Genomic DNA, 20,881 nt, shown 5'->3' with positions numbered 1-20,881 from the left:
AACATTGACTTGATCTGCCACTTTCTGTGGGCTTGGGTGACCAACTAATGTGTCTGGAGCGACTCTCCACCGTCAGAAAATATTAATATAGATTGGGTATTGGGGATTTCAACATACTTGATGCTTTGTTCTCATGGAAAATAAATTGTTGCTAGAGGTGTTTGACAGCAGCTTGTCCTCGTCTCGATTGAGAATACATACACACTCAGCCCATTTGAGAGTGCATGTGTATGAGGGAAGGCTGTAGCAATAGCTGTCAGCAAATTTTAAAGTAGCCATATATACAGATATATCCCTACAAATGATTGATATTACGAACTGATACAATGAATATGGCTGATGGATTAATTACTTCCTATGAGGAAATCAAAATGTTATGGCAATAAGTCAAGAAATGAATCACGCTGATCACAGAGTGAAAATTAGGAACACAAAATTTCTGATTGCTATTAAAATTATTATTTTATGCACATTGAAAGTGGATGGACAACCCAGTGTGAGGCTGATTCACACTGTAGGTCCATATTACACTACTTGTACTAGGACTACAATAGCCGACCCTGACTGCAGGTGACCTAATCTGAACCAGCTGCCTCATATACGGTATGTCAACGATGCAGTTAGTTCAGGTTAGGAGGCCTGCCGTCGGGCCATGTTTTGCTGTCTGAGCACTGCCCATATAATATAGACATGAATTCAGCCTCACATTGGCGGCTGCAGTTGCCAACAGCTGATACCCAGTGGATGAATATTGATTTAAGGGGATCCACTAAATTAGCCCAATAATACATTTAAGAAATGATGGTCTATGGCATGCAACATTTATAGGTGCTCGTCCAAATGAGTTCAATCTTTGGTGATTATGGTATAAGGTATTATATACACAGCAGTGTCTCCATCCTATCTTACCTGGAGAGGCACATTCAGCTCTAAGAGAGGGCTGCAAGCCACAACCTGGCCTTCCCTCAGGGTAGTGACATCCTGCTCTCGCCCCCCCCCTCAAAGTTCCGACACCCAAAGCCCCCATTACCAGTATGATGGCAGTCAAAACTTTCCCACAGAGATCACAATGAAGGAGTATACTTATATCTAGCGGTTCTCCCCTTACTCCAACTTGGTACTCTTGCATCAAGCACTCCCACCACAATCCCACATCCAACTTCAAGCACCCTCTCCGATTTTCAGTATCATCCTATCTCCAGATTATTAAAATGAGAGTATATGCACGTCCAGGTCTGCTCTTCTGTGTGGTCATCATGTTAGATGCTAGCAGGAACGCGGGATGTAGTGACGAGCAAGAGGCAGAGCAAGAGTTAACGGGCACTTTATGCAAAGTAGTTTACAGTCAATACTCCACACAGGGAGTTTGCAGTAATGATACATTACGAATGCAAGAATGCAATCTTAACAACAAATAGCACGAAACGATTCAACTTGTCAGTCTGTAGTTTCCGAATGGTCGATGTTGAAAGATCCCACGATGGCGACGCAGATGCCGCGAGACGTCTCTGAAGCAATCCTGGATGAAGTTAAGGCATTGTCTCTGTACCGCAACGACGTGGCCTGGCTCGTCCCGATGTAATCCCTCAGTCCTGGAACATAGTGTTATGTGACGGATAGGAGTTGGCTCAGCGAGTGTGAAACAAAGTTCCAGGGTGGAGGCCAGAGCAGGACCCCGCGGACAGGCGTGCACTGTAGTGTTGGCACGGTACAGCACGTCAATAGTCGTCAGGGGTGCTGACCAGTCAGGGCTCTCGGGTGCCGGAGTCTGCGAAGTGCTCAGTCTTGTAGGTGCACAAGTAGTGCTCGCAGGGGCAGACAGGCTGCAGAGTAAGCCCACTGGTTGGTCAGAGGCAGCGGAGACTGAGTCAACCTTCTCCTTCAGCGTGTACTGTCTTCCCACCTGAAGCCCTGTTTTCACGCGCTCCGTTCCTTTTATATCCACTCCGCCCCCTATAGTCAGGTGCAAAGGTCTGTGTTAGTCAGAAAGTCCTACAGGAGGCTCTTCCCCTGGCAACACTGGTGACAGCCCCGATAGTTCCACCCTGGGCATGCAAGAAGCTGCCCTAGCCCGGTCCATCCTCCTACAACCATCTGGAGACCTGGTCTATATTGCTGTTTGTTAATCATGGTGCTAATGCACTAAGCTGGAAGACAGGTGCAAGCCAGACATCATCGGCCTGCGAGCCACATGTGGCTCCCAAGCTACAGGACTGGGACCCTTGAGATACTGGGACCTCCCAACTGTTATTTATTATTATTTATTATGCATTGCTTAAATAGCACCATCATATGCAGCAGCACATTATAGATATTGTTATCTGTGTTCCCATTGAGGCTGACAAAGCAACAGTGCTAACCACTGAGCCACCATGCCACGAGTCATGACATATTGGATTTTAATTAGAGGAGATAAGTCAGTGCTAGAGGTTCTGGTGGCAGCTTATCTCCCTCTCCCATAGAAATAAACATGCACATTTTGGGGTGGGTATGTGAGTTCTACATGTAAATGGAAAGAATGGGGGAGAAAGTGGTCAACCTAACAGCTATGCTATTTGTATGGCCAACTGAAGATCTCATGAACATGGCCATATTACAGCCCCTTTGTGTACAGAACCATAATGTAGCACCCATAGGTACGGGCCCAAATGCGCCAGTGTGCATCAGAGGCCATCACAGACTCAGGTCTCGTCTATGGAGTTGTGTGTGTTTTTTTTTTTGTGTATTTATCTGAATAAGGCCTAATGGAGAAACTATAGGATTAATTATGGTGACATGCTCCATTGCTCACCGTATTATACGGGTATTTTTCTCTAAGATTCATAATCATAAGGATTTGTTTTTTGAGTCCTTCATGCATGGAACCAGTTCCTTAACTGCAGCGATAAAACGGATCTACTGGCAAGCACACCATCGCTGCAGCATAGGCAGGTAGTGGCAACAGAATTAGTGGTGCTGGAGCAGTGATTTTTTATTTATTTATTTTACATTTTAAGCTATTTCCTGCTATCTGACAATTTTATAAAAAGTTCGGACAACCTCTTTAAGGTCCTAGGATTCTTAATACTATAAAAGTCTCATAGTTATGTAAGTTACGTCTCTAATGTCAGATATTGTTTACGGTTTTATGCATTACAGTCAATTTTCCAAATAATAACCATGATATTTATGTTTCAAGACATAACTTTACATAAGTATGTAATTTTTGTTTTACCTGTGCTAATACCACTGTCCCCCGGAATCTGTCATTGTTTTTCTTTTGTTCTTGCGCCCCTCATTTACTGAAATATGGCTCCTTCTTCCTTGCATGTAAATTTTGGATTTTTAACTACCTGGACTTAGTTCTCAACTCTTCTCAATGGGAGTCTTCTTGAAGATCATGCCCAGTCCATTTAAGACTAGGTTCAGATGAGCATATTCAGTTGGCTGTCCATGATTAAATCGGTTAGGACACATACCAATGTTATTGAATAAGGCTGTTTTTCACATTGACCGAGTGACCGTTTGAATATAATTGCAGCATGCACTAGTCTGTTCTTTTTTCTTTGCACAAGACTCATTTCTGTGTGAGAATGTAAAAAAAAATCCCATATGGATATTCTGATTTACATTGGATTTTTACAAGCACATTGCCATTATAAACATTAGAAACTTTATTTACGCTTTCAAATTGTTCAACATCTTTATCAATTATTTAGATAAAGGAATTGAGGGTAAACTGATTAAATTTGCTGACGACACAAAGCTAGGAGGGATAGCTAATACTAGAGAAGAGAGAGGATTCAAAAAGATATAAATAAACTGGATCAGTGGGCAGCAACTAACAGAATGGTTTTTAACAGGGAAAAATGCAAAGTACTTCATCTGGGCAATAAAAATGAAAAGAAAAGCATTTACAGAATGGGAGGAATAGGGCTAAGCAACAGCACATTTGAAAAAGACTTGGGTATACTAATAGATCACAGACTGAACATGAGTCAACAGTGTAATGCAGCAGCAAACAAAGGCAAATACAATTCTATGATGTTTTAACAGAAGCATACAGTCTAGATCACGTGAAGTCATTATTGCCCTCTACTCCTCTTTGGTCAGACCTCATGTGGAATATTGTGTCCAGTTTTGGGCACCACATTTTAAAAAAGACATCAACAAACTGGAGCAAGTGCTGAGAAGAGCAACCAGAATGGTGACCGGTTTTCAAACCATGTCCTATGAGGAACGGTTGCAGGATTTGGGAATGTTTAGCTTGCAAAAGAGAAGATTGAGAGGAGACTTAATAGCTGTCTACAAATATCTCAAGGGCTGTCACATTGTAGAAGGATCAACTTTATTCTCATTTGCACAAGAAGCAATGGAATGAAACTGAATGGGAAGAGACACAGATTAGATATTAGAAAAAACTTTTTGACAGTGAGGGTGATCAATGAGTGGAACAGGCTGTCATGAGAGGTGGTGAGTTCTCCTTCAATAGAAGTCTTCAAACAGAGGCTGGACAAACATCTGTCTGGGATGATTTAGTGAATCCTGCTTTGAGCAGGGGGTTGGACCAGATGGCCCAGGAAGTCCCGTCCAACTCTACCATTCTATGATTCTATAAATGTTGAAATGTCAAAATAGATGCCATATGGATGCAAAGTAAAATGGACACACGAATGACACCGGGATGACAAGTGGTTGAAATACGGATGAAAATTGTCTGGGGTTTTTTTGTGATAAAGAACGGATATTTTTTCTTATGCTTGTCTGAACCCGGCTTAAAAGACTAAATTTATATACAGGGAATGCTAGTTTCACACAAGCGTATAAAAAAATCTTAAATTTCAACCAGAAAACTTCGACAATTTTTTTCCCACTTCACTTGCAATCCATTTATTATAGCAGTAGTTGTTAATTACTTGTAAGGGTATGACAAAAATGTTGTTATGGTACTGCTACACTTATAGTGTATTACCGTTCATATGGAGGGTATTGCTACACCTACTGGTGTATTACCTTAGAAGTTAAATCTATAATGTGTATAGAATGTTCTGCTATGTCTTTATATATATTGTTTTATATCGTGTTGCTGCTATGTACATAGGTTGTGCACTGTGGTTTATCGGGAGAGCGTAATACCTTCATTTGGCCACAAGATGGGGGCCATTTTAGTACACACTATTCCCTGTATAGTGTAGAAAGTAAGTAAATGGTTAAGCACATAAGAGGGGCTGCCGGGAGTTAAGGTGAGGTTAGAAGGAAGTTTATTCAGAAGGGGCCAGGGTGCCCGAAGTGTCCACATGGGCTATAGGCCCAGGACAGCTCGGCAGCCACGCAACGTTAAGTAGCTGCAGCCCACGTTATCCACGGCCACTGGACATCATAGCAGTGGGCCAGTACAGGAGAAGAAAGATGTGGCGACTCATAGCCTGGGCGGATGCCTTTAGGGTGGGAGTTGGTTGGAGTGAGGAACTGAAGGAAGTTGGAGCTTCGACGGGAATGGTACGGATGGGCTGGATGCTTTACAGGAGGCAGCCAAACCGAGTGGCTGATGATTTTGAGTCTGGGGTGAAACAGGCAGAAGGAACTGTCTTCATGGCAAGGTTAGGCCAGGAAGGAACTGTGGAGCAGTCTAAGACAGTCCGGTCCGGATGTGTGCCGCACAGAAGCATTAGCAAAGCAGGGAAAGATGAGGAAACAAGTGAATTCCATGATGTGCCAACTGTGGATGTAACATGTGAAGTACTAAGTAAAGAGATTGTTCAAGGTATCCTGGACTGTGTCTCCATTACTGGGGGTCGCCTGGAGGAGGGACCGTTGTCGCCTGGAACGTGCTCAGGGGGACCTGAACTTGGAGATACGGGTACGCTGAGGAGTGGGATACAGTTTTCTGTGAGGGACGGTCGGAACACAGCGACTACAGTCCTGGCCTCCCCTTACATACTTACTTACAAGACCATTTACTGTTTCCTTTGTTAAATAATTGCAACACATCCATAAAAAAGGATGTAATATGGATGTTCCTTATGACATCTGTTTTTTTTTCTTTTTTTAACCCAAGATATGGAGCACACTAGTCCATGCTGAAAAAAATTTTTTTTTCACAGATTTGGTCTGTGAAAAAAAAAATAGCTCATCTGCACTGCCTCATTGAATAAAATTGGTCCCAGTGCTGTCCTTTTTTTCATTTTTTCATAGACACCACTAGGAACATATCCAAAGAGGGCAGCTTATATCAGGAACAGACAGGTGCAGGAACAAAAACACCAGATTTAGGGAAGAACAGCACTTATATTAGGTAAAGTTTGTGGCAAGTGACAGGTCCTCTTTAATAAGATTTCTTGTATGTGATTTGTCTTTTTCCAGCACTATTCGGAGTGTGTATTAGGGTATTTCACTGATGGGATTTGATAGTAATGAACAAAGCGGTTGTTCCAGGACAGTAAAGTTAGTAGTAGTGGACGTCACTGGGTTTGGAAGCAGACATATGTTTTTATCAATCATTGTGTCAGCTTCTCTACTGTCCGGGGCTGGGTCTCTGGCTTCCAAAGCTGCCACCTGTCCCTAACTCTCCATACATGAGCCTGTCACTGCCACTCTGACCTCATCGAGGGTGGGACTGCCAGTCGGAAGAGCAACTAGGGAAAGGAGATAGGAATTGTCCGTGTAACAATATGTTTCTTTGTGAGAATTTATGATTAGTCTTTAGAATTTACTAATTTGTGATTTTGAGTGAGTGGCTCTAACTTTGATATTGCCCAAATGGCCACCTATTACTGAGACAGAGATTGTGTCTGGTTAGCAGGGCTCATAGACTGAAAGTAAAATCCTGCTGTAGGCGTATATAATGTATACAGAATATGGATTTGATCATGAGGTGAGTATCTGTATAAACAGATCTGATCTACTGTCGTATATTGCATGTCATGTATTCCTGTTGTGCAGTATTCATTCCATGTTCTCTGTCCTCTGCTGCCTTCTGATCTACTTTACAGGCCTCACCTCAGCAATTATTTACCAGGTTTCTGTCCATATGACTATAAAAGTCTTATTCTCTCCATCCAGGGGTCAGCAGAGTCCTATACAAGTCGTCCATCTGACTCAGATGTGTCCCTCGAAGAAGATAGAGAGGCATTACGAAAGGAGGCAGAACGTCATGCTCTTGCACAACTGGAAAAAGCAAAGGTACAACTAAAAAGAAATGTTTAGACATGTTTAGTCTGGGGTAGAGGTGAAGAATATGTTGTAGAGTGGTGTTTTATCCTCTAAGGAATGTCCACACAAAGGGGATCTGCTACACATTTCATCCAGTTTTGGGGGTGTAAATATGCAGTGGGTTACAGCAACACAGTAGATGCAATTGTACCAAACCTCATTGTACCAAAATACAATGGTCATCAAGACCAGCTATTTTCTCTCTGGTTTTGATGAGGGGCATGGTGGAGTCCTGATTCATGAAGAGGTGTACGGCTGTTCATGAATCTGGAGCATCTGACTAGGGGCATGCGCCTCCCTGCACCACACTAGAAATCTTACAACAGTCCATGACTGAAGTAAGATTTCTGGTGAAGAGAACGCCACACCTCCGTCATAAACTAGATGAGCACTCATGTCACGCCCCTGACGTGCCCCTGACCTGACCCCATTCAGCCCATTTGGCGAAGTTGAGAGAAAACTGGCGTGAAATCAACCAAAGTCTCAATTTTTATGCAACTCCAAGAAAAGCCCACATTTTTAAACGTTTCAAAGCAAATTACAACTAAATTCTGCCTAAATTGCTTTAATGAATCAGAGCCAACGTGTTCATTCTGACGTTCTCTTTTCTATTAACAATTTTTAAAAATTATTTTACTAAAGTAGTCAAGCACTTTTTGTTATTGGTAGGAAACATTTTGCTCTTTCAATATACAGTGTGTCCGTAAAGTCATGGTGCACTTTTGACCAGTCACAGGAAAGTATACAAGTATACCACGGTCCCCAGATCTGACGCCCTTAGACTTTTACTTTTGGGGTTATGTGAAGCAATGACTTAAAACAGAGAATCACAGACGTTATTCACTCTGTTACACCAGACGTCCTTACCCGTGTGTAGTAAGAACTTCACTATCGTTTGGATGTGTGTAGGGCAACAAATGGAGCCCACATCGAGCTGCACTGAATAGGTATGAACCTGGGAGAGTTTTCCTTTTATTTGGAGCAGATTTCACATTTCTATTGTCTTTTGTTGCTTTCCTGTGACTGGTCAAAAGTGCACCATGACTTTACGGACACACTGCATACACAGTGGCATGTAAAAGTTTGGGCACCTCTGATCAAAATTACTGTTATTGTGAACAGTTAAGCAAGTTGAACATGAAATAACCTCTAAAAGGCCTAAAGTTAAAGATGACTCTTCTCCTTTATATTTCAAGCACACAAAAGAAAAATTGTCATTTTTTACATTCTAAAAATTAGAAAAAGGGAAATGGGTCAGTGTAAAAGTTTGGGCACCCTTGGAACTTTGTGTGCTCAAATAACTTTTTTTTTTTTGAATCAGATCTTTTTTATTAAACATTCAGGAATCAATACAGAAAGAATATGACATCTTATATAGCAAGTAAAATTTACATTGAGAGCAAATATTATTTAAAGGGTAAAACTCTTCCTGTGTAAGAATAAATAAAAAGAAGAAATCTCAAAACACAGATATTTGCATAAAATTGAGCCTATAAACAACATGGCTCCACAAATAAACAAAAATCAAAATTATACATCAGTGCCTCATTTCAGCGGGAAAACCATCCCCGCCAGCCGCGCCACTCCGCATCATATTTCGCCCCCCCCCGCCCCCCACGGATATCAGGTCCAATCCACCCCAGCTCCCTCCCACCGCGCCACTCAAAATCTACTTCGCCACAAAGGGCACTAGACTTTATTTTCACCCCCCAAGCATCCCCTCATCGCAAGCACAACAGCAACTGGTCCAACATCGCATCCCGTACCAGTGCGCCCGAGGGGAGACCCGGTGACTCCATCCATGGCTGCCAAATTTTGTAAAACTTTCTTAATGCATTTCTTTTTAAATAAGCCCCCCCTTTCCAATCTGATGACATTATGCTCAAATAACTTTGACGAAAGTTTCAGACCTTAATTAGCCTGTTAGGGTTACGGCTTCTTCACTGTCATCGTTAGGAAAAGCCAAGTGAAGAAAATTTCCCAGCTTCATAAAAACCCTGCCTCCTCTAACCTTGTGCCAAAAAAAACAACAACAACCATGGGTTCTTCTAAGCATCTGCCTAGCACTCTGAAAATTAAAATGATGGAGGCCCACAAAGCAGAAGAAGGATATTAGAAGATAGCAAAGCATTTTCAAGTTGTCCTTTCCTCAGTTCTAAATGTAATTAAGAAATAGCAGTTAACAGGAACAGTGGAGGTCAAAATAAGGTCTGGAAGACCAAGCAAAATTTCAGAGAGAGCTGCTCATAGAATTGCTAGAGAGGCAAATCAGAACCCCTGCTTGACTGTAAAAGACCTTCAGATAGATTTAGCAGACTCTGGAGTTGTGGTACATTGTTCTACTATTCAGAGACATCTGCACTAATGCAGCCTTCATGGAAAAATCATCAGAAAAAACCTCTCCCGTGTCCTCACCATCAAATTCAGCATCAGAAGTATGCAAAAGAACATCTAAACAAGCTTGATGCATTTTGTAAACAAGTAATGTGGACCGATGAGGTTAAAACAGAAGTCTTTGGCCACAATGATCTAAGGTATGTGTGGAGAAAAAAGGCACAGGTCAGGAAAAGAACATGTCGACAACTATTAAGTATGGGGGTGGATAAATCATGTTTTGGGCTTGTTTTGCAGCTAGTGGCACAGAGAAAACTTCACCAGTAGAGGGAAGAATGGAATCAATGAAATTTTGACAAATTCTTGATGCAAATATAACACCATCTGTTAAAAAAGCTGAACTTGAAAAGAGGATGACATATGTCAAAATCCACAATAGATTATCTCAAAAGAAGCAAGCTGAAGACTTTACAATGGCCCGTACAGTCTCCTGATGTGTCTAGACCTCAATTTAGCAGTGCAGGAAAGGCGACCCAGGAATCTGACAAAACTGGAAGAATTTTCCAAGAAAAAATGGATGAAAATCCCTCAAACAAGAATTGTGAGACTCTTAGCTGACTACACAAAGAGTTTACAAGCTGTGGTACTTGCAAAAGGGGGTATTAATAAGTACTAACCATGCAGGGTGCCTAAACTTTTGCTCATTTTTCTTTTTGTAATTCTTAAAGTGTAGAAAATGACAATATTTTTTGCCTAAAATACAAAGGAAATGTGTCATTTTTAAAGGGATTTTTCCGCAAACAAAAGTATATTTTAATCAACAGATCTTGGAATAATAATAGGCTCCACAATTGGATGTGTTTAAAAAATGTTCCTGTGCCCAGGAGCTGTGGTATGATCAAACCATGTTCCTGCACGATCAGACAAAGCCATTACACAGTACACAGCAGGGACACATTTATAAGATTTTCTCAGCACAGGAACATTTTTTTAAACACATCCAATTGTGGAACTTACTATTATTCCAAGATCTATTGCTTTAAATATACCTTTGTTAGTGGGAAAACCCCTTTAACTTTAGCCCTGTTATAGATTATTTCTTCTTCAACTTGCTTAATTTTTCACAGCAGTAATTTTGACCAGGAGTGTCTACACTTTTTCATGAAACAATATATATACATACACACACAGCTCTGGCAAAAATTAAGAGACCACTGCAAAATTTTCAGTTCGTCTGTTTTTTTTTTTTTTACCAGGTATATTGTAAAATGCTCTCTTATTCTGTAAACTACGAGTTTCCTAGCACTAAATTTTGTATTTATTTTCAGAACATAAGAAATGGTCAAAAGAACGAAAAATGCAGTGCTTGCAGACCTCAAATAATGCTAAGAAAACAAGTTCATAATCATTTAGAAACAACAATACTAATGTTTTGACTCAGGAAGAGTTAAGAAATCAATATTTTGTGGAATAACCATGATTTTTAATCCCAGCTTTCATGCGTCTTGGCATGCTTTCCATCAGTCTTTCACACTGCTTTTGGGTGACCTTATGCCACTCCTGGTACAAAATGTAAGCAGTTCTTCTTTGTTTGATGGCTTGTGACTATCCATCATCCTCTTGATTACATTCCAGAGGTTTTCAATGGGGTTCAGGTCTGGAGATTGGGCTGGCCATGACAGGGATTTGATGTGGTGGTCCTTCATCCACACATTGATTGACCTAGCTGTGTGGCATGGGGCATTGTCCTGCTGGAAAAATCAGTCCTCAGAGTTGGGGAACATTGCCTGAGGAGAAGGAATCAACTGTTTTTCCAGGATAACCTTGTATGCGGCTTGATTCAATCGTCCTTCGCAAATTATAACCTGCCCAATTCCAGCCTTGCTGAAGCATCCCCAGATCATCACTGATCCTCCACCAAATTTCACAGTGGGTGCAAGACACTGGCTTATACACCTCTCCAGGTCTCCGTCTAATCATTAGACGACCAGGTGTTGGGCAAAGCTGAAAATTAGATTCATAAGAGAAGATTACCTTATTCCAGTCCTCTGTGGTCCAATCTTTATGGTCTTTGGCAAACTTCAGCTTGGCCCTCCTTTGCTTCTCATTGATTAAAGGCTTTTTCTAGCTTTACGGGACTTGAGCCCTGTCTCTGAGCCTGTTACGAACTGTTCTTGCCGTGCACTCCACCCCAGCTGCCATTTGCCATTCCTTTTGTAGGTCACTTGATGTCATCCTGCAATTGCTGAGTGACATTCGAATAAGATGACGGTCATCCTGGTCAGTGGGGAGTCTTTTTTGCCCTCTGCTGGTCTGTAGCTTTGTTGTCCCCAATGTCTGCTGCTTGACCTTGTTGTAATGGACTGCCTTCTTAGAAATTTTTAGGATGGAGGCAACATGACGCTCACTGTATCCCTCTGATAGTAAAGCCAGAATTGAGCCCTTCTTTTCATCACTCAAGACTTTTCAACTCCTTTGGCATGGTTAAAAGTTATTTTTTCATTCCTATTACTTTTGGGACATTACTAGCACTGGTTTGGCCATCCAGCTTGTCCTATTGCAAGAGGATTGTGAACACCACAGCAGGGTTTTTTATACTTTCCTTCGTTAAATAAGATTTGGTTCTGGTGATCACCTAATCAGAAGCACATTAAGTACATATATATATACATTGGGTATAAAACGCCTGCTGATATTGACTTTGGGTACGTATTTAAGTCTGCAGCTTGTCAATTTATGTTGTGGATTTTTACTGCTAATTTCTCTTTTGTATTTCATATGGTGGGTGGTATCTGCAGCAAAATGTCCAACAAAACTCCATGTAATGCAGATTTTTGCCACAGATTTGCAAGTTTTGCTACTGCATTAAAATCCTAAATGGATTATTTTCACTCTACATGTGATGTACAATTAATGTCTCACCTTTCCTCATAGACCAAGCCAGTGGCTTTTGCAGTACGGACGAATGTAGGATACAACCCGGCTCCTGGAGATGACGCTCCGGTGCAGGGGATGTCCATCAACTTTGATCCCAAAGATTTCCTTCACATCAAAGAGGTATGTTACGAATGTATAGGAGTGCATGAGAACATACTGATGACTGTTATGATCTTATTTCTAGGACCAAGATTATGAATGAAAATGTGATTAATTGTTTGTCCCCCATATACACAGGAATATTCACTATGTTGTCATCACAACAATAACGATAACTGGAGAATTTGATACAAATACATTTTTTCCCCATAAAGACCATGCCTAATTTTGCCTTATCGTCTACATATCTTTTTATGTTTTTCTCATTATGTCATTTCAGGAGCCATATTTTTTTTTATCAACATAGCTGTACGAGGGCTTGTTTCATATAGAATTAGATTTTTCAGTGCCCCCATTTCAGGGTACATACAAACTAATGACTAATGTTTATTGAATTTTTATAAAAAGAAATAGAAAAAACACCCAATTTGGCCAGTATTTTTTTAAAATTCATTTGCTGCACAAGTAAAGCATTAAAGAGGTTGGCCACTACCTTTTTTTTTTAGGATAGGCCATCAGTATCTGGCCAGTGGCGGTGACAGAGGGAGAGATCTCCCTCTGTTAATCGCCTTATATGGTGTGGCCGGGGTTAATTGATCCACTGCAGAGCGCTCATTCTCGCTGCTGTGCCTGTGTTAGCAGTGGGGAGCGAATGCTGTTGGGCTCAGGTTAGCCCCCGGATCATGATGATTCAGTCTTTTCACATCCTAATGGAGTTCTGTTAGAATGTAAAGAGGAGGCTCTGTGACAGGAAATGGTTAAAGGGGGTTTTCTGAGCTCTAGACAAATTTGTAGACAAATGCTCACACTGTCACAATTTCCCTACATTCCCAGCATGAGTGCTCCGTCACGTGACCACAAGTATGCAATCTGCAAACTTGTGACCCGGTGTAGGATGGATTTTCATCCGCTTCTCTCATTAGAGCATTGAGAGAACACACAGTAACTGCAATAGTTTGTCTAGCGCCTGGAAAACCCCTTTAAGCAAATTGCATCTTATGGATCCAATCACTCATATACACACAGCCATTTTCACGAAAAGGAGATTATAGCGCAGACTTGATAAATTAGGGCTTTGTGATAGACTAACCCCTGCGCTTTTTAGTACAGATTACAGTTTACGCTCAATTAACTATTTTTGTACAAATCTGAAACCGTGGCCTGGTGATATAATGTAACGCATGCCATATATAGATTTTATCACTCACTTATATTGGATTGAAAAAGTCAAGTGTTTCACTCTACAGTCGTATGATTTCTATTGAGATCATCTCATGGAATGGAAACTTCTTAACCTTGGAGTTTATACAGCGCAGAAATAAAATTTGTATTCCCTTCTGCACTGACAATGTGTGAAGTCCTTACTGAACAGCACGTGACCTCCCTGCTTGCAGTATGTCCATTATTAACCTACACAAGGCCTTTCTTTCACTCATGCACCATCGTGCATACATTTGTACTGCTAACGATCTATAGCTTCTATTTGCATCATTTCAAAAATAAAAATTAAATATTTTGATAGGTTTATTGCTGGAAGCCTCTTTATTGGCTGAGCCAATATACAGTATGAGAGATCATAGAATCGTAGAGTTGGAAGGGACCTCCTGGGCCATCTTGTCCAACCCCCTGCTCAAAGCAGGATTCGCTAAATCATCCCAGTCAGATGTCTGTCCAGCCTCTGTTTGAAGACTTCCATTGAAGGAGAACTCACCACTTCTTGTGGCAGCCTGTTCCACTCATTGATCACTCTGTCAAAAAGTTTTTTCTAATATCTAATCTGTGTCTCCTCCCATTCAGTTTCATCCCATTGCTTCTAGTCTTTCCTTCCTTGTGCAAATGAGAATAAAGATGATCCTTCTACAATGTGACAGCCCTTTTGATATTTGTAGACAGCTATTAAGTCTCCTCTCAGTCTTATCTTTTGCAAACTAAACATTCCCAAATCCTGCAACCTTTCCTCATAAGACAGGGTTTGCAGACCGGTCACCATTCTGGTCGCTCTTTTCTGAACTTGCTCCAGTTTGTTGATGTCTTTTTTAAAATATGGTGCCCAAAACTGGACACCATATTCCAGATGAGGTCTGACCAAAGAGGAGTAGAGGGAAATAATGACTTCACGTGATCTAGACTGTATGCTTCTGTTAATACATCCTAGAATTGCATTTGCCTTTTTTGCTACTGCATCACACTGTTGACTCATATTCAGTCTGTGATCTATTAGTATACCCAAGTCTTTTTTGCATGTGCTGTTGCTTAGCCCTATTCCTCCCATTCTGTATATGCTTTTTTCATTTTTATTGCCCAGATGTAGTACTTTGTATTTTGCCCTGTTAAAAACCATTCTGTTAGATATCAATGTATGAACACTTGTAGTCCAGTGACATCACTGATGCCTTCAATAATATTCACTAAATACATCACCTAGGCTAGGCTGCAAGGCTTTTCTTTTTAAAAATTCAGGTCACGTCGACCCATCCCTATACCTTAATGGCTAAGGCCTCATTCAGATGGCCATTTTTTTTTCTTGCATACGAGAAAAAAAATTGATGTACTAGATCCAATTTTCAACCATTTTTGTTCCATTTGTCCATTTTTACCACTAGTGCAGAATCCATTCCTCTATTATGCAAAAGAAGAAGAAAAAAGTGCACAGCACTCAGATGACACAAGTATGGCATTGATGTGCTGTTAGTTTTTTAACCAACCTAGTGATTTGAATGAGTGACTTTAATCTGTGACACGGATAAAAAAAAACGAAAAAATGGACATGCCTTTGTTTTTACTTTTATTTTTTGCTGACACTCGGACCACAAAAAAACATGGACATGTGATCAGCCCCATGGACTATGACCATAAGAATGAGACCTGAGGCAGAGTGACTTCTTGGTGCCCACACAAAGAAAGCATGTGGGGCATTCCCCTTTCCTTGCTACATCCAGTCTGACCTTATTAATTGTGGTTTTTAGTGCACAATAATATTATTTCTGCATTATATAATTATAATATATTGCATACGAATTAAATAAAGGTAATAACACTATCTCCTCTTTCAATGCTCACAATCTCCATACTTCCTGTTAGGTCCAGACAGGCATGTGATAAGTTGCAGCCAATGGTGATGCATGGGTCACTGCTGTGGTCAGTGATTGGCTGCAGCTGTCACATGCCCATCCGGATTTAACAGGAGGTTAAACTTGTAAGGGGATGTTGGATGGGTTTTAAAAATGTTAGCATGCAAAAAAAGCTGTGGAGGTAAAAAGCGGACAAAATAGGGTAATCCTATTAGAGGAGGATATGACTTAAGGCCCTTTTACATTTAGCGATGCACCAGCGATCCGACCAGCGATCCCACCCGGTCAGGATCGCTGGTGCATCGCTAAATGATCGCTAGTGAGCTTTCATACAGAAAGATCTCACAGCGATGCAGCAGCGACGCAGCGCACGATACTTACCATTCACACACAGCGATCCTGCGTCCTCCCGCCCGCCTCCACGCGTCGCTGGACGTCACAGCAGGAAGTCTCAGCAGGAAGCTCCCGACGAGAAATGGAGCCGGACATTCTCGCGCGATCAGCGATGGACAGCGGGGGAGCCGGTCGTTGGTAAGTATCACACATAGCGATATCGCTAGCAATATCGCTATAACGTCACAAAACCGGTGACGTTTTAGCGATATTGCTAGCGATATCGCTTAGTGTAAAACCCCCTTTAAAATGGTATTGCTCACCTAGGGGGATTGTATTATGACCCCTAGATAAAAATCCAACTGCTGCTGCCTCTTGGCTGAGGGTGGGTGATTCACCAATAGGATAAAAAAAAACCACTTTAAAATAGGCTGTTTTTTTTTTCTTTAAAAAGTACAATGTTGGAACGCGCAGCCTAATTAAAGAACCCTTATCTACATCAATCACAGGAAGAGAGTTTGTTCCAGGTGTGCAGCCTATTTTAAAGTGTTTTTTTATCCTATTGGTGAAAAATATTAGCTTATTTTAGTATCCTCTCCAAATAAAAAGATCCCTTCCTGTAGTAATTTCTATGAGGACGCTAGATATTGATGCAGACTATGAACTCTTCCATTAACTTGCCTTTCAATGAACGATTATTCCCAGAAATACAATAATGACTGGTGGATCGGGAGAGCAGTGAGGGAGGGCTGCGAAGTTGGTTTCATCCCCTCTCCTGTCAAGTTGGAACATATGAGAATGCTGCAGGAACAGAAGATGCGACAGAGCCGGCTCAGTACCAGGTGAAAACCTTATGTCTGTGCTAGGAAATAAAAGTTGTAGTGTCTCCTATAGTTTTACTAATTCATTGATTGCACTTTATGTGTAATTTCTCCAACTTTTACCCTGCAGTAAATCCATTGGGAATTCAAACAGTCTTGGAGATGTTGGTGGTGGTACTCGCAGACCAACCCCTCCAGCAACAGGTGAGGGATATATCTGATTGTCTTCTCTCTGAAAAACAATACCAGCATACCAGCAAAGCATAGTCCACTTACTCTGCTTGATACATCTTTTACTTATGTGCACAATTCATATACCATAATTTTGGACTATAAGACGCACCTAGGTTTTAGAGAAGGAAATTAGTAAAAAAAAATTAAAAAAAAAGTGAAGCAAAAAATGTGGTCAATTCTGTACTTAATATTCCATATCCTGGTAAATATGGTCCCCTCATCCCCATCCTCATACACATGGCCCCCTTATCCCTTTCCTGATATGCATGGCCCTCATCCCCATCCTGGTATGCATGCGTCCTCATCCCTAGCCTGGTATGCATGGCCCCCTCATCCCTATCCTGGTAGGAATGGTCCGCTCATCCTTATCCTGGCAGGAATGATCGCCCTCATCCCTATACTGGTATGCAGGGTCCCCATCTCGTCCAAGTATGCATGGCCCCATCCCGCGGTCCTGGTATGCATGGCCCCATTCTTAAGCTGGTATGATTGGCCCCATCCCAGTCCTGGTATGCATGGCCCTCCACGCCCATGGGCGTGAAGTGCAGTGAATATTCATTTCTCTTTAGCAGTGGTCACAGGAGTTAGCTGCAGCAACCGGCTCCTGCCTCTGTGACCCGCTGCTCCGCCGAAACCGCTCCCCCACCACAGCCAGTACATCAGGACTATAAGAGACACCCCCCATTTTCCTCCACATTTTTGGAGTAAAAAAGTGCATCTTATAGTCCGAAAAATACGGTATCTCAAGTAATCACTATTATTTTTTTTTTGTCCAAAATATGATCTGCATTTCAAGCTGGACCATTATGTTCATCATGTAACGGCATTTTGTCTCAATATATAGATGCCATATAATAGATAAAAACTTGCACTTTGTTAACAATACAGAATTAAAATGGTTGGATGTTTGATGCAAATAGATCCAAGGGTATAGCAATTACTAATTTCATAATTTTTTACTTTTTTTTACCCTTGGAGATATGCAGATGCACATTAAGCTAAGCTGAATAACGGGAATAGGAAACTTGCTTCTTAAAAACAATCAATAGTTAACTATTGTCTATGGTCAGCTTAGGTCTGAGTGACAAGACAAAGATCCTAGATGCATTCCTCTCCGCTTACCCAAAAATCCTATGTGATGTTCATACATCTTCATGCCTTTTTCTCATCCTTTTAACTTTTTTTTTTTACTCGATGGTTGATACCTTTTTATGGCTAATTGGAAAGGTGATGACAAATAGCAAGTGTTCGCGACAACTTAGGTCTCTGCCTCAGGCATGGTTTACCCCAAGAACTGCGGTCTCGGAGTACCATAGTTACACATACAAGTGCTTCTCACTTAATTAGAATATCATCAAACAGTTAATTTATTTCTTCAATACAAAAAGTGAAACTCATATATTATATAGAGTCATTACACACAGAGTGATCTAATTCAAGTGTTTATTTCTGTTAATGTTGATGATTATGGCTTACAATCAATGAAAACCCAAAAGTGATTATCTCAGTAAATTGGAATACTTTATAACACCAGCTTGAAAAATGATTTTCAACTCCAAAATGTTGGTCTACTGAAATGTATGTTCAGTAAATGCACTCAGTACTTGGTCGGGGCTCCTTATGCATCAATTACTGCATCAATGCGGTGTGGCATGGAGGCAATCAGCGTGTGGCACTGCTGAGGTGTTATGGAAGCCCAGGTTGCTCTGATAGCAGCCTTCAGCTCGTCTGCATTGTTGGGTCTGGTGTCTCTCATCTTCCCCTTGACAAGGTCAGGCGAGTTTTCTGGCCAATCAAGCACAGTGATACTGTTGTTTTAAAACCAGGTATTGGTACTTTTGGCAGTGTGGACAGGTGCCAAGTCCTGCTGGAGAATGAAATTTCCATCTCCAAAAAGCTTGTCGGCAGAGGGAAGCATGAAGCGCTCTAAAATGTCCTGGTAGACGGCTGCACTGGGTTTGGTCTTGTTAAAACACAGTGGTCCTACACCAACAGGTGACATGGCTCCCCAAACTATCACTGATTGTGGAAACTTCACGCTATACCTCAAACAACTTGGATTGTGTGCCTCTCCACTCTTTCCACCAGACTCTGGGACCTTGAAATGCAAAATTTACTTTAATCTGAAAACAACTGAGCAACAGTCCATTTCTTCTTCTCCTTAGCCCAGGTGGGACATTTCTGGCGTTGTCTATTGGTCATAAGTGGCTTGACACAAGGAATGCGGCACTTGTAGCCCATGTCCTGGATACGTCTGTGTGTGGTGGTTCTTAAAGCAATGACTCCAGCAGCAGTCTACTCCTTGTGAATCTCTCCCAAATTTTGAATAGCCTTTTCTTAACAATCCTTTCAAGGCTGTGGTTATCCCGGTTGCTTGTGAACATTTTTCTACCACACTTTTTCCTTCCACTCAACTTTCCATTAATATGCTTGGATACAGCACTCTGTGCACAGCCAGCTTCTTTAGCAATGATCTTTTGTGGCTTACCCTCCTTGTCGAGTATGTCAATGATTGCCTTCTGGACATCTGTCAAGTCAGGAGTCTTCCTCATGATTGTGGCGCCTACTGAAACAGACTAAGGGATCTTTTTAAATGCTTAGGAAGCCTTTGCAGGTGTTTTTTATTAATTATTCTAATTTACTGAAATAATTAATTTTGGATTTTGATTGGCTGTAAGCCATAATCATCAACATTAACAGAAATAAACACTTGAAATAGATCACTCTGTTTGTAATAACTCTATATAATACATGAGTTTCACTTTCTTGTATTGAAGAACAGAAATAAAATACTGTAACCTTTTGATATTCTAATTTAGTGAGAAGCACTTGTAAATAACACAGGACTAGTGCCGTAAATGGGACAAGTGATGTGAAGCACAGTCAATAATATCAGGAGGGGAATTAACAATTATTGCAATAAATATTGGAGCAGTTCATAGGAGCATGAAAGGTTTTTTTTTCTACTGATTGAGGTCTGGTCTATAGTTGTGATTTCCCCACAAGGTTTGTTGGGGCATCACCATTACATTACCCAGTAAAAGGTATCAACCACTTAGGACCCTCAGCTTCTATTTTTTTCTGTATACTGGATAACATGGTACAAATAATTTTGTCCCTTTTTTATTACATTTGTGTTGCTGTAACTCTCTGGCATTATCTACTTCATTTTTATCACTTTTTTATCCTTTTTGATCTCTCCGACACACCTCTTTCCATCTCTCCATCTTCAGGTCCCTTAGAAAACCAATTAGTGTATGACATAGATGCTGTTGATTTAGAATACGATGAAACAGAGCCTCAGCCTGTGCAGCAAACACCCCACACCAGCACAGGGAGCGTAACAACCCCCACGTCCACTACCAAACGTGTCCCTTTCTTTAAGAAGGTAACCAGTTGTATACCCATTGTCACCACTAACCCCAAAACTATCCATCAAAGTTTGCGGTTTGGTCTCAGAGCCCTAATACAGAATTTTGTAGATTTAGTAACATGATGCTTGTGTTTTGCCGAGTGTTTATTAGCAGGTGTGATAGGCATCTTTGTGCATGTGCTTGTGTTCTTCTTTAAAATCTATGTATGGAAATTAATAATGGGTACAGAGGACACAATTGTAGCACCAACTCAGCAACTGCATGTCATATTTGACTTCAGTTGTGACGTACCATATGAAAAAGGCTGGATTAATACCACCGATAACTATGTAACTATGTCAGGAGACATTTACAGTGTATTACCCATATGGTTGTATAAGGCTGACATATGCCATATGCTGAAAAGTACTATTTTGATGTCTGCACAGTGTTCCACATATGTTCCACCTATCAGTCAGACAGTCAGAGCTGTAAATGGACACTTGGC

At 41.1% G+C, this 20,881-nt stretch overlaps 1 protein-coding gene across 2 annotated transcripts in view; it reads left to right on the top strand.

Annotated features, from left to right (window-relative positions):
- Window positions 1–20,881, top strand: part of CACNB1 (calcium voltage-gated channel auxiliary subunit beta 1) — a 111,803-nt gene that overhangs the window by 45,800 nt on the left and 45,122 nt on the right. Inside the window, exons 3-7 of one of the 2 annotated variants that reach the window (XM_073572542.1) lie at window positions 7,042–7,161; window positions 12,460–12,582; window positions 16,671–16,807; window positions 16,917–16,990; window positions 20,254–20,408. In XM_073572542.1, the coding sequence (XP_073428643.1) occupies window positions 7,042–7,161; window positions 12,460–12,582; window positions 16,671–16,807; window positions 16,917–16,990; window positions 20,254–20,408 (609 nt within the window). The remainder of the gene's footprint in view (window positions 1–7,041; window positions 7,162–12,459; window positions 12,583–16,670; window positions 16,808–16,916; window positions 16,991–20,253; window positions 20,409–20,881) is intronic. The other variant, XM_073572541.1, reaches the window with a different exon arrangement.

Source organism: Dendrobates tinctorius, unplaced genomic scaffold (genome assembly GCF_039654945.1).
Source record: "Dendrobates tinctorius isolate UK_male_01 unplaced genomic scaffold, ASM3965494v1 ptg000032l, whole genome shotgun sequence".
In the NCBI taxonomy this organism is placed as follows: Eukaryota; Metazoa; Chordata; class Amphibia; order Anura; family Dendrobatidae; genus Dendrobates; species Dendrobates tinctorius.
This window is presented reverse-complemented; position numbering and strand designations above follow the sequence as displayed.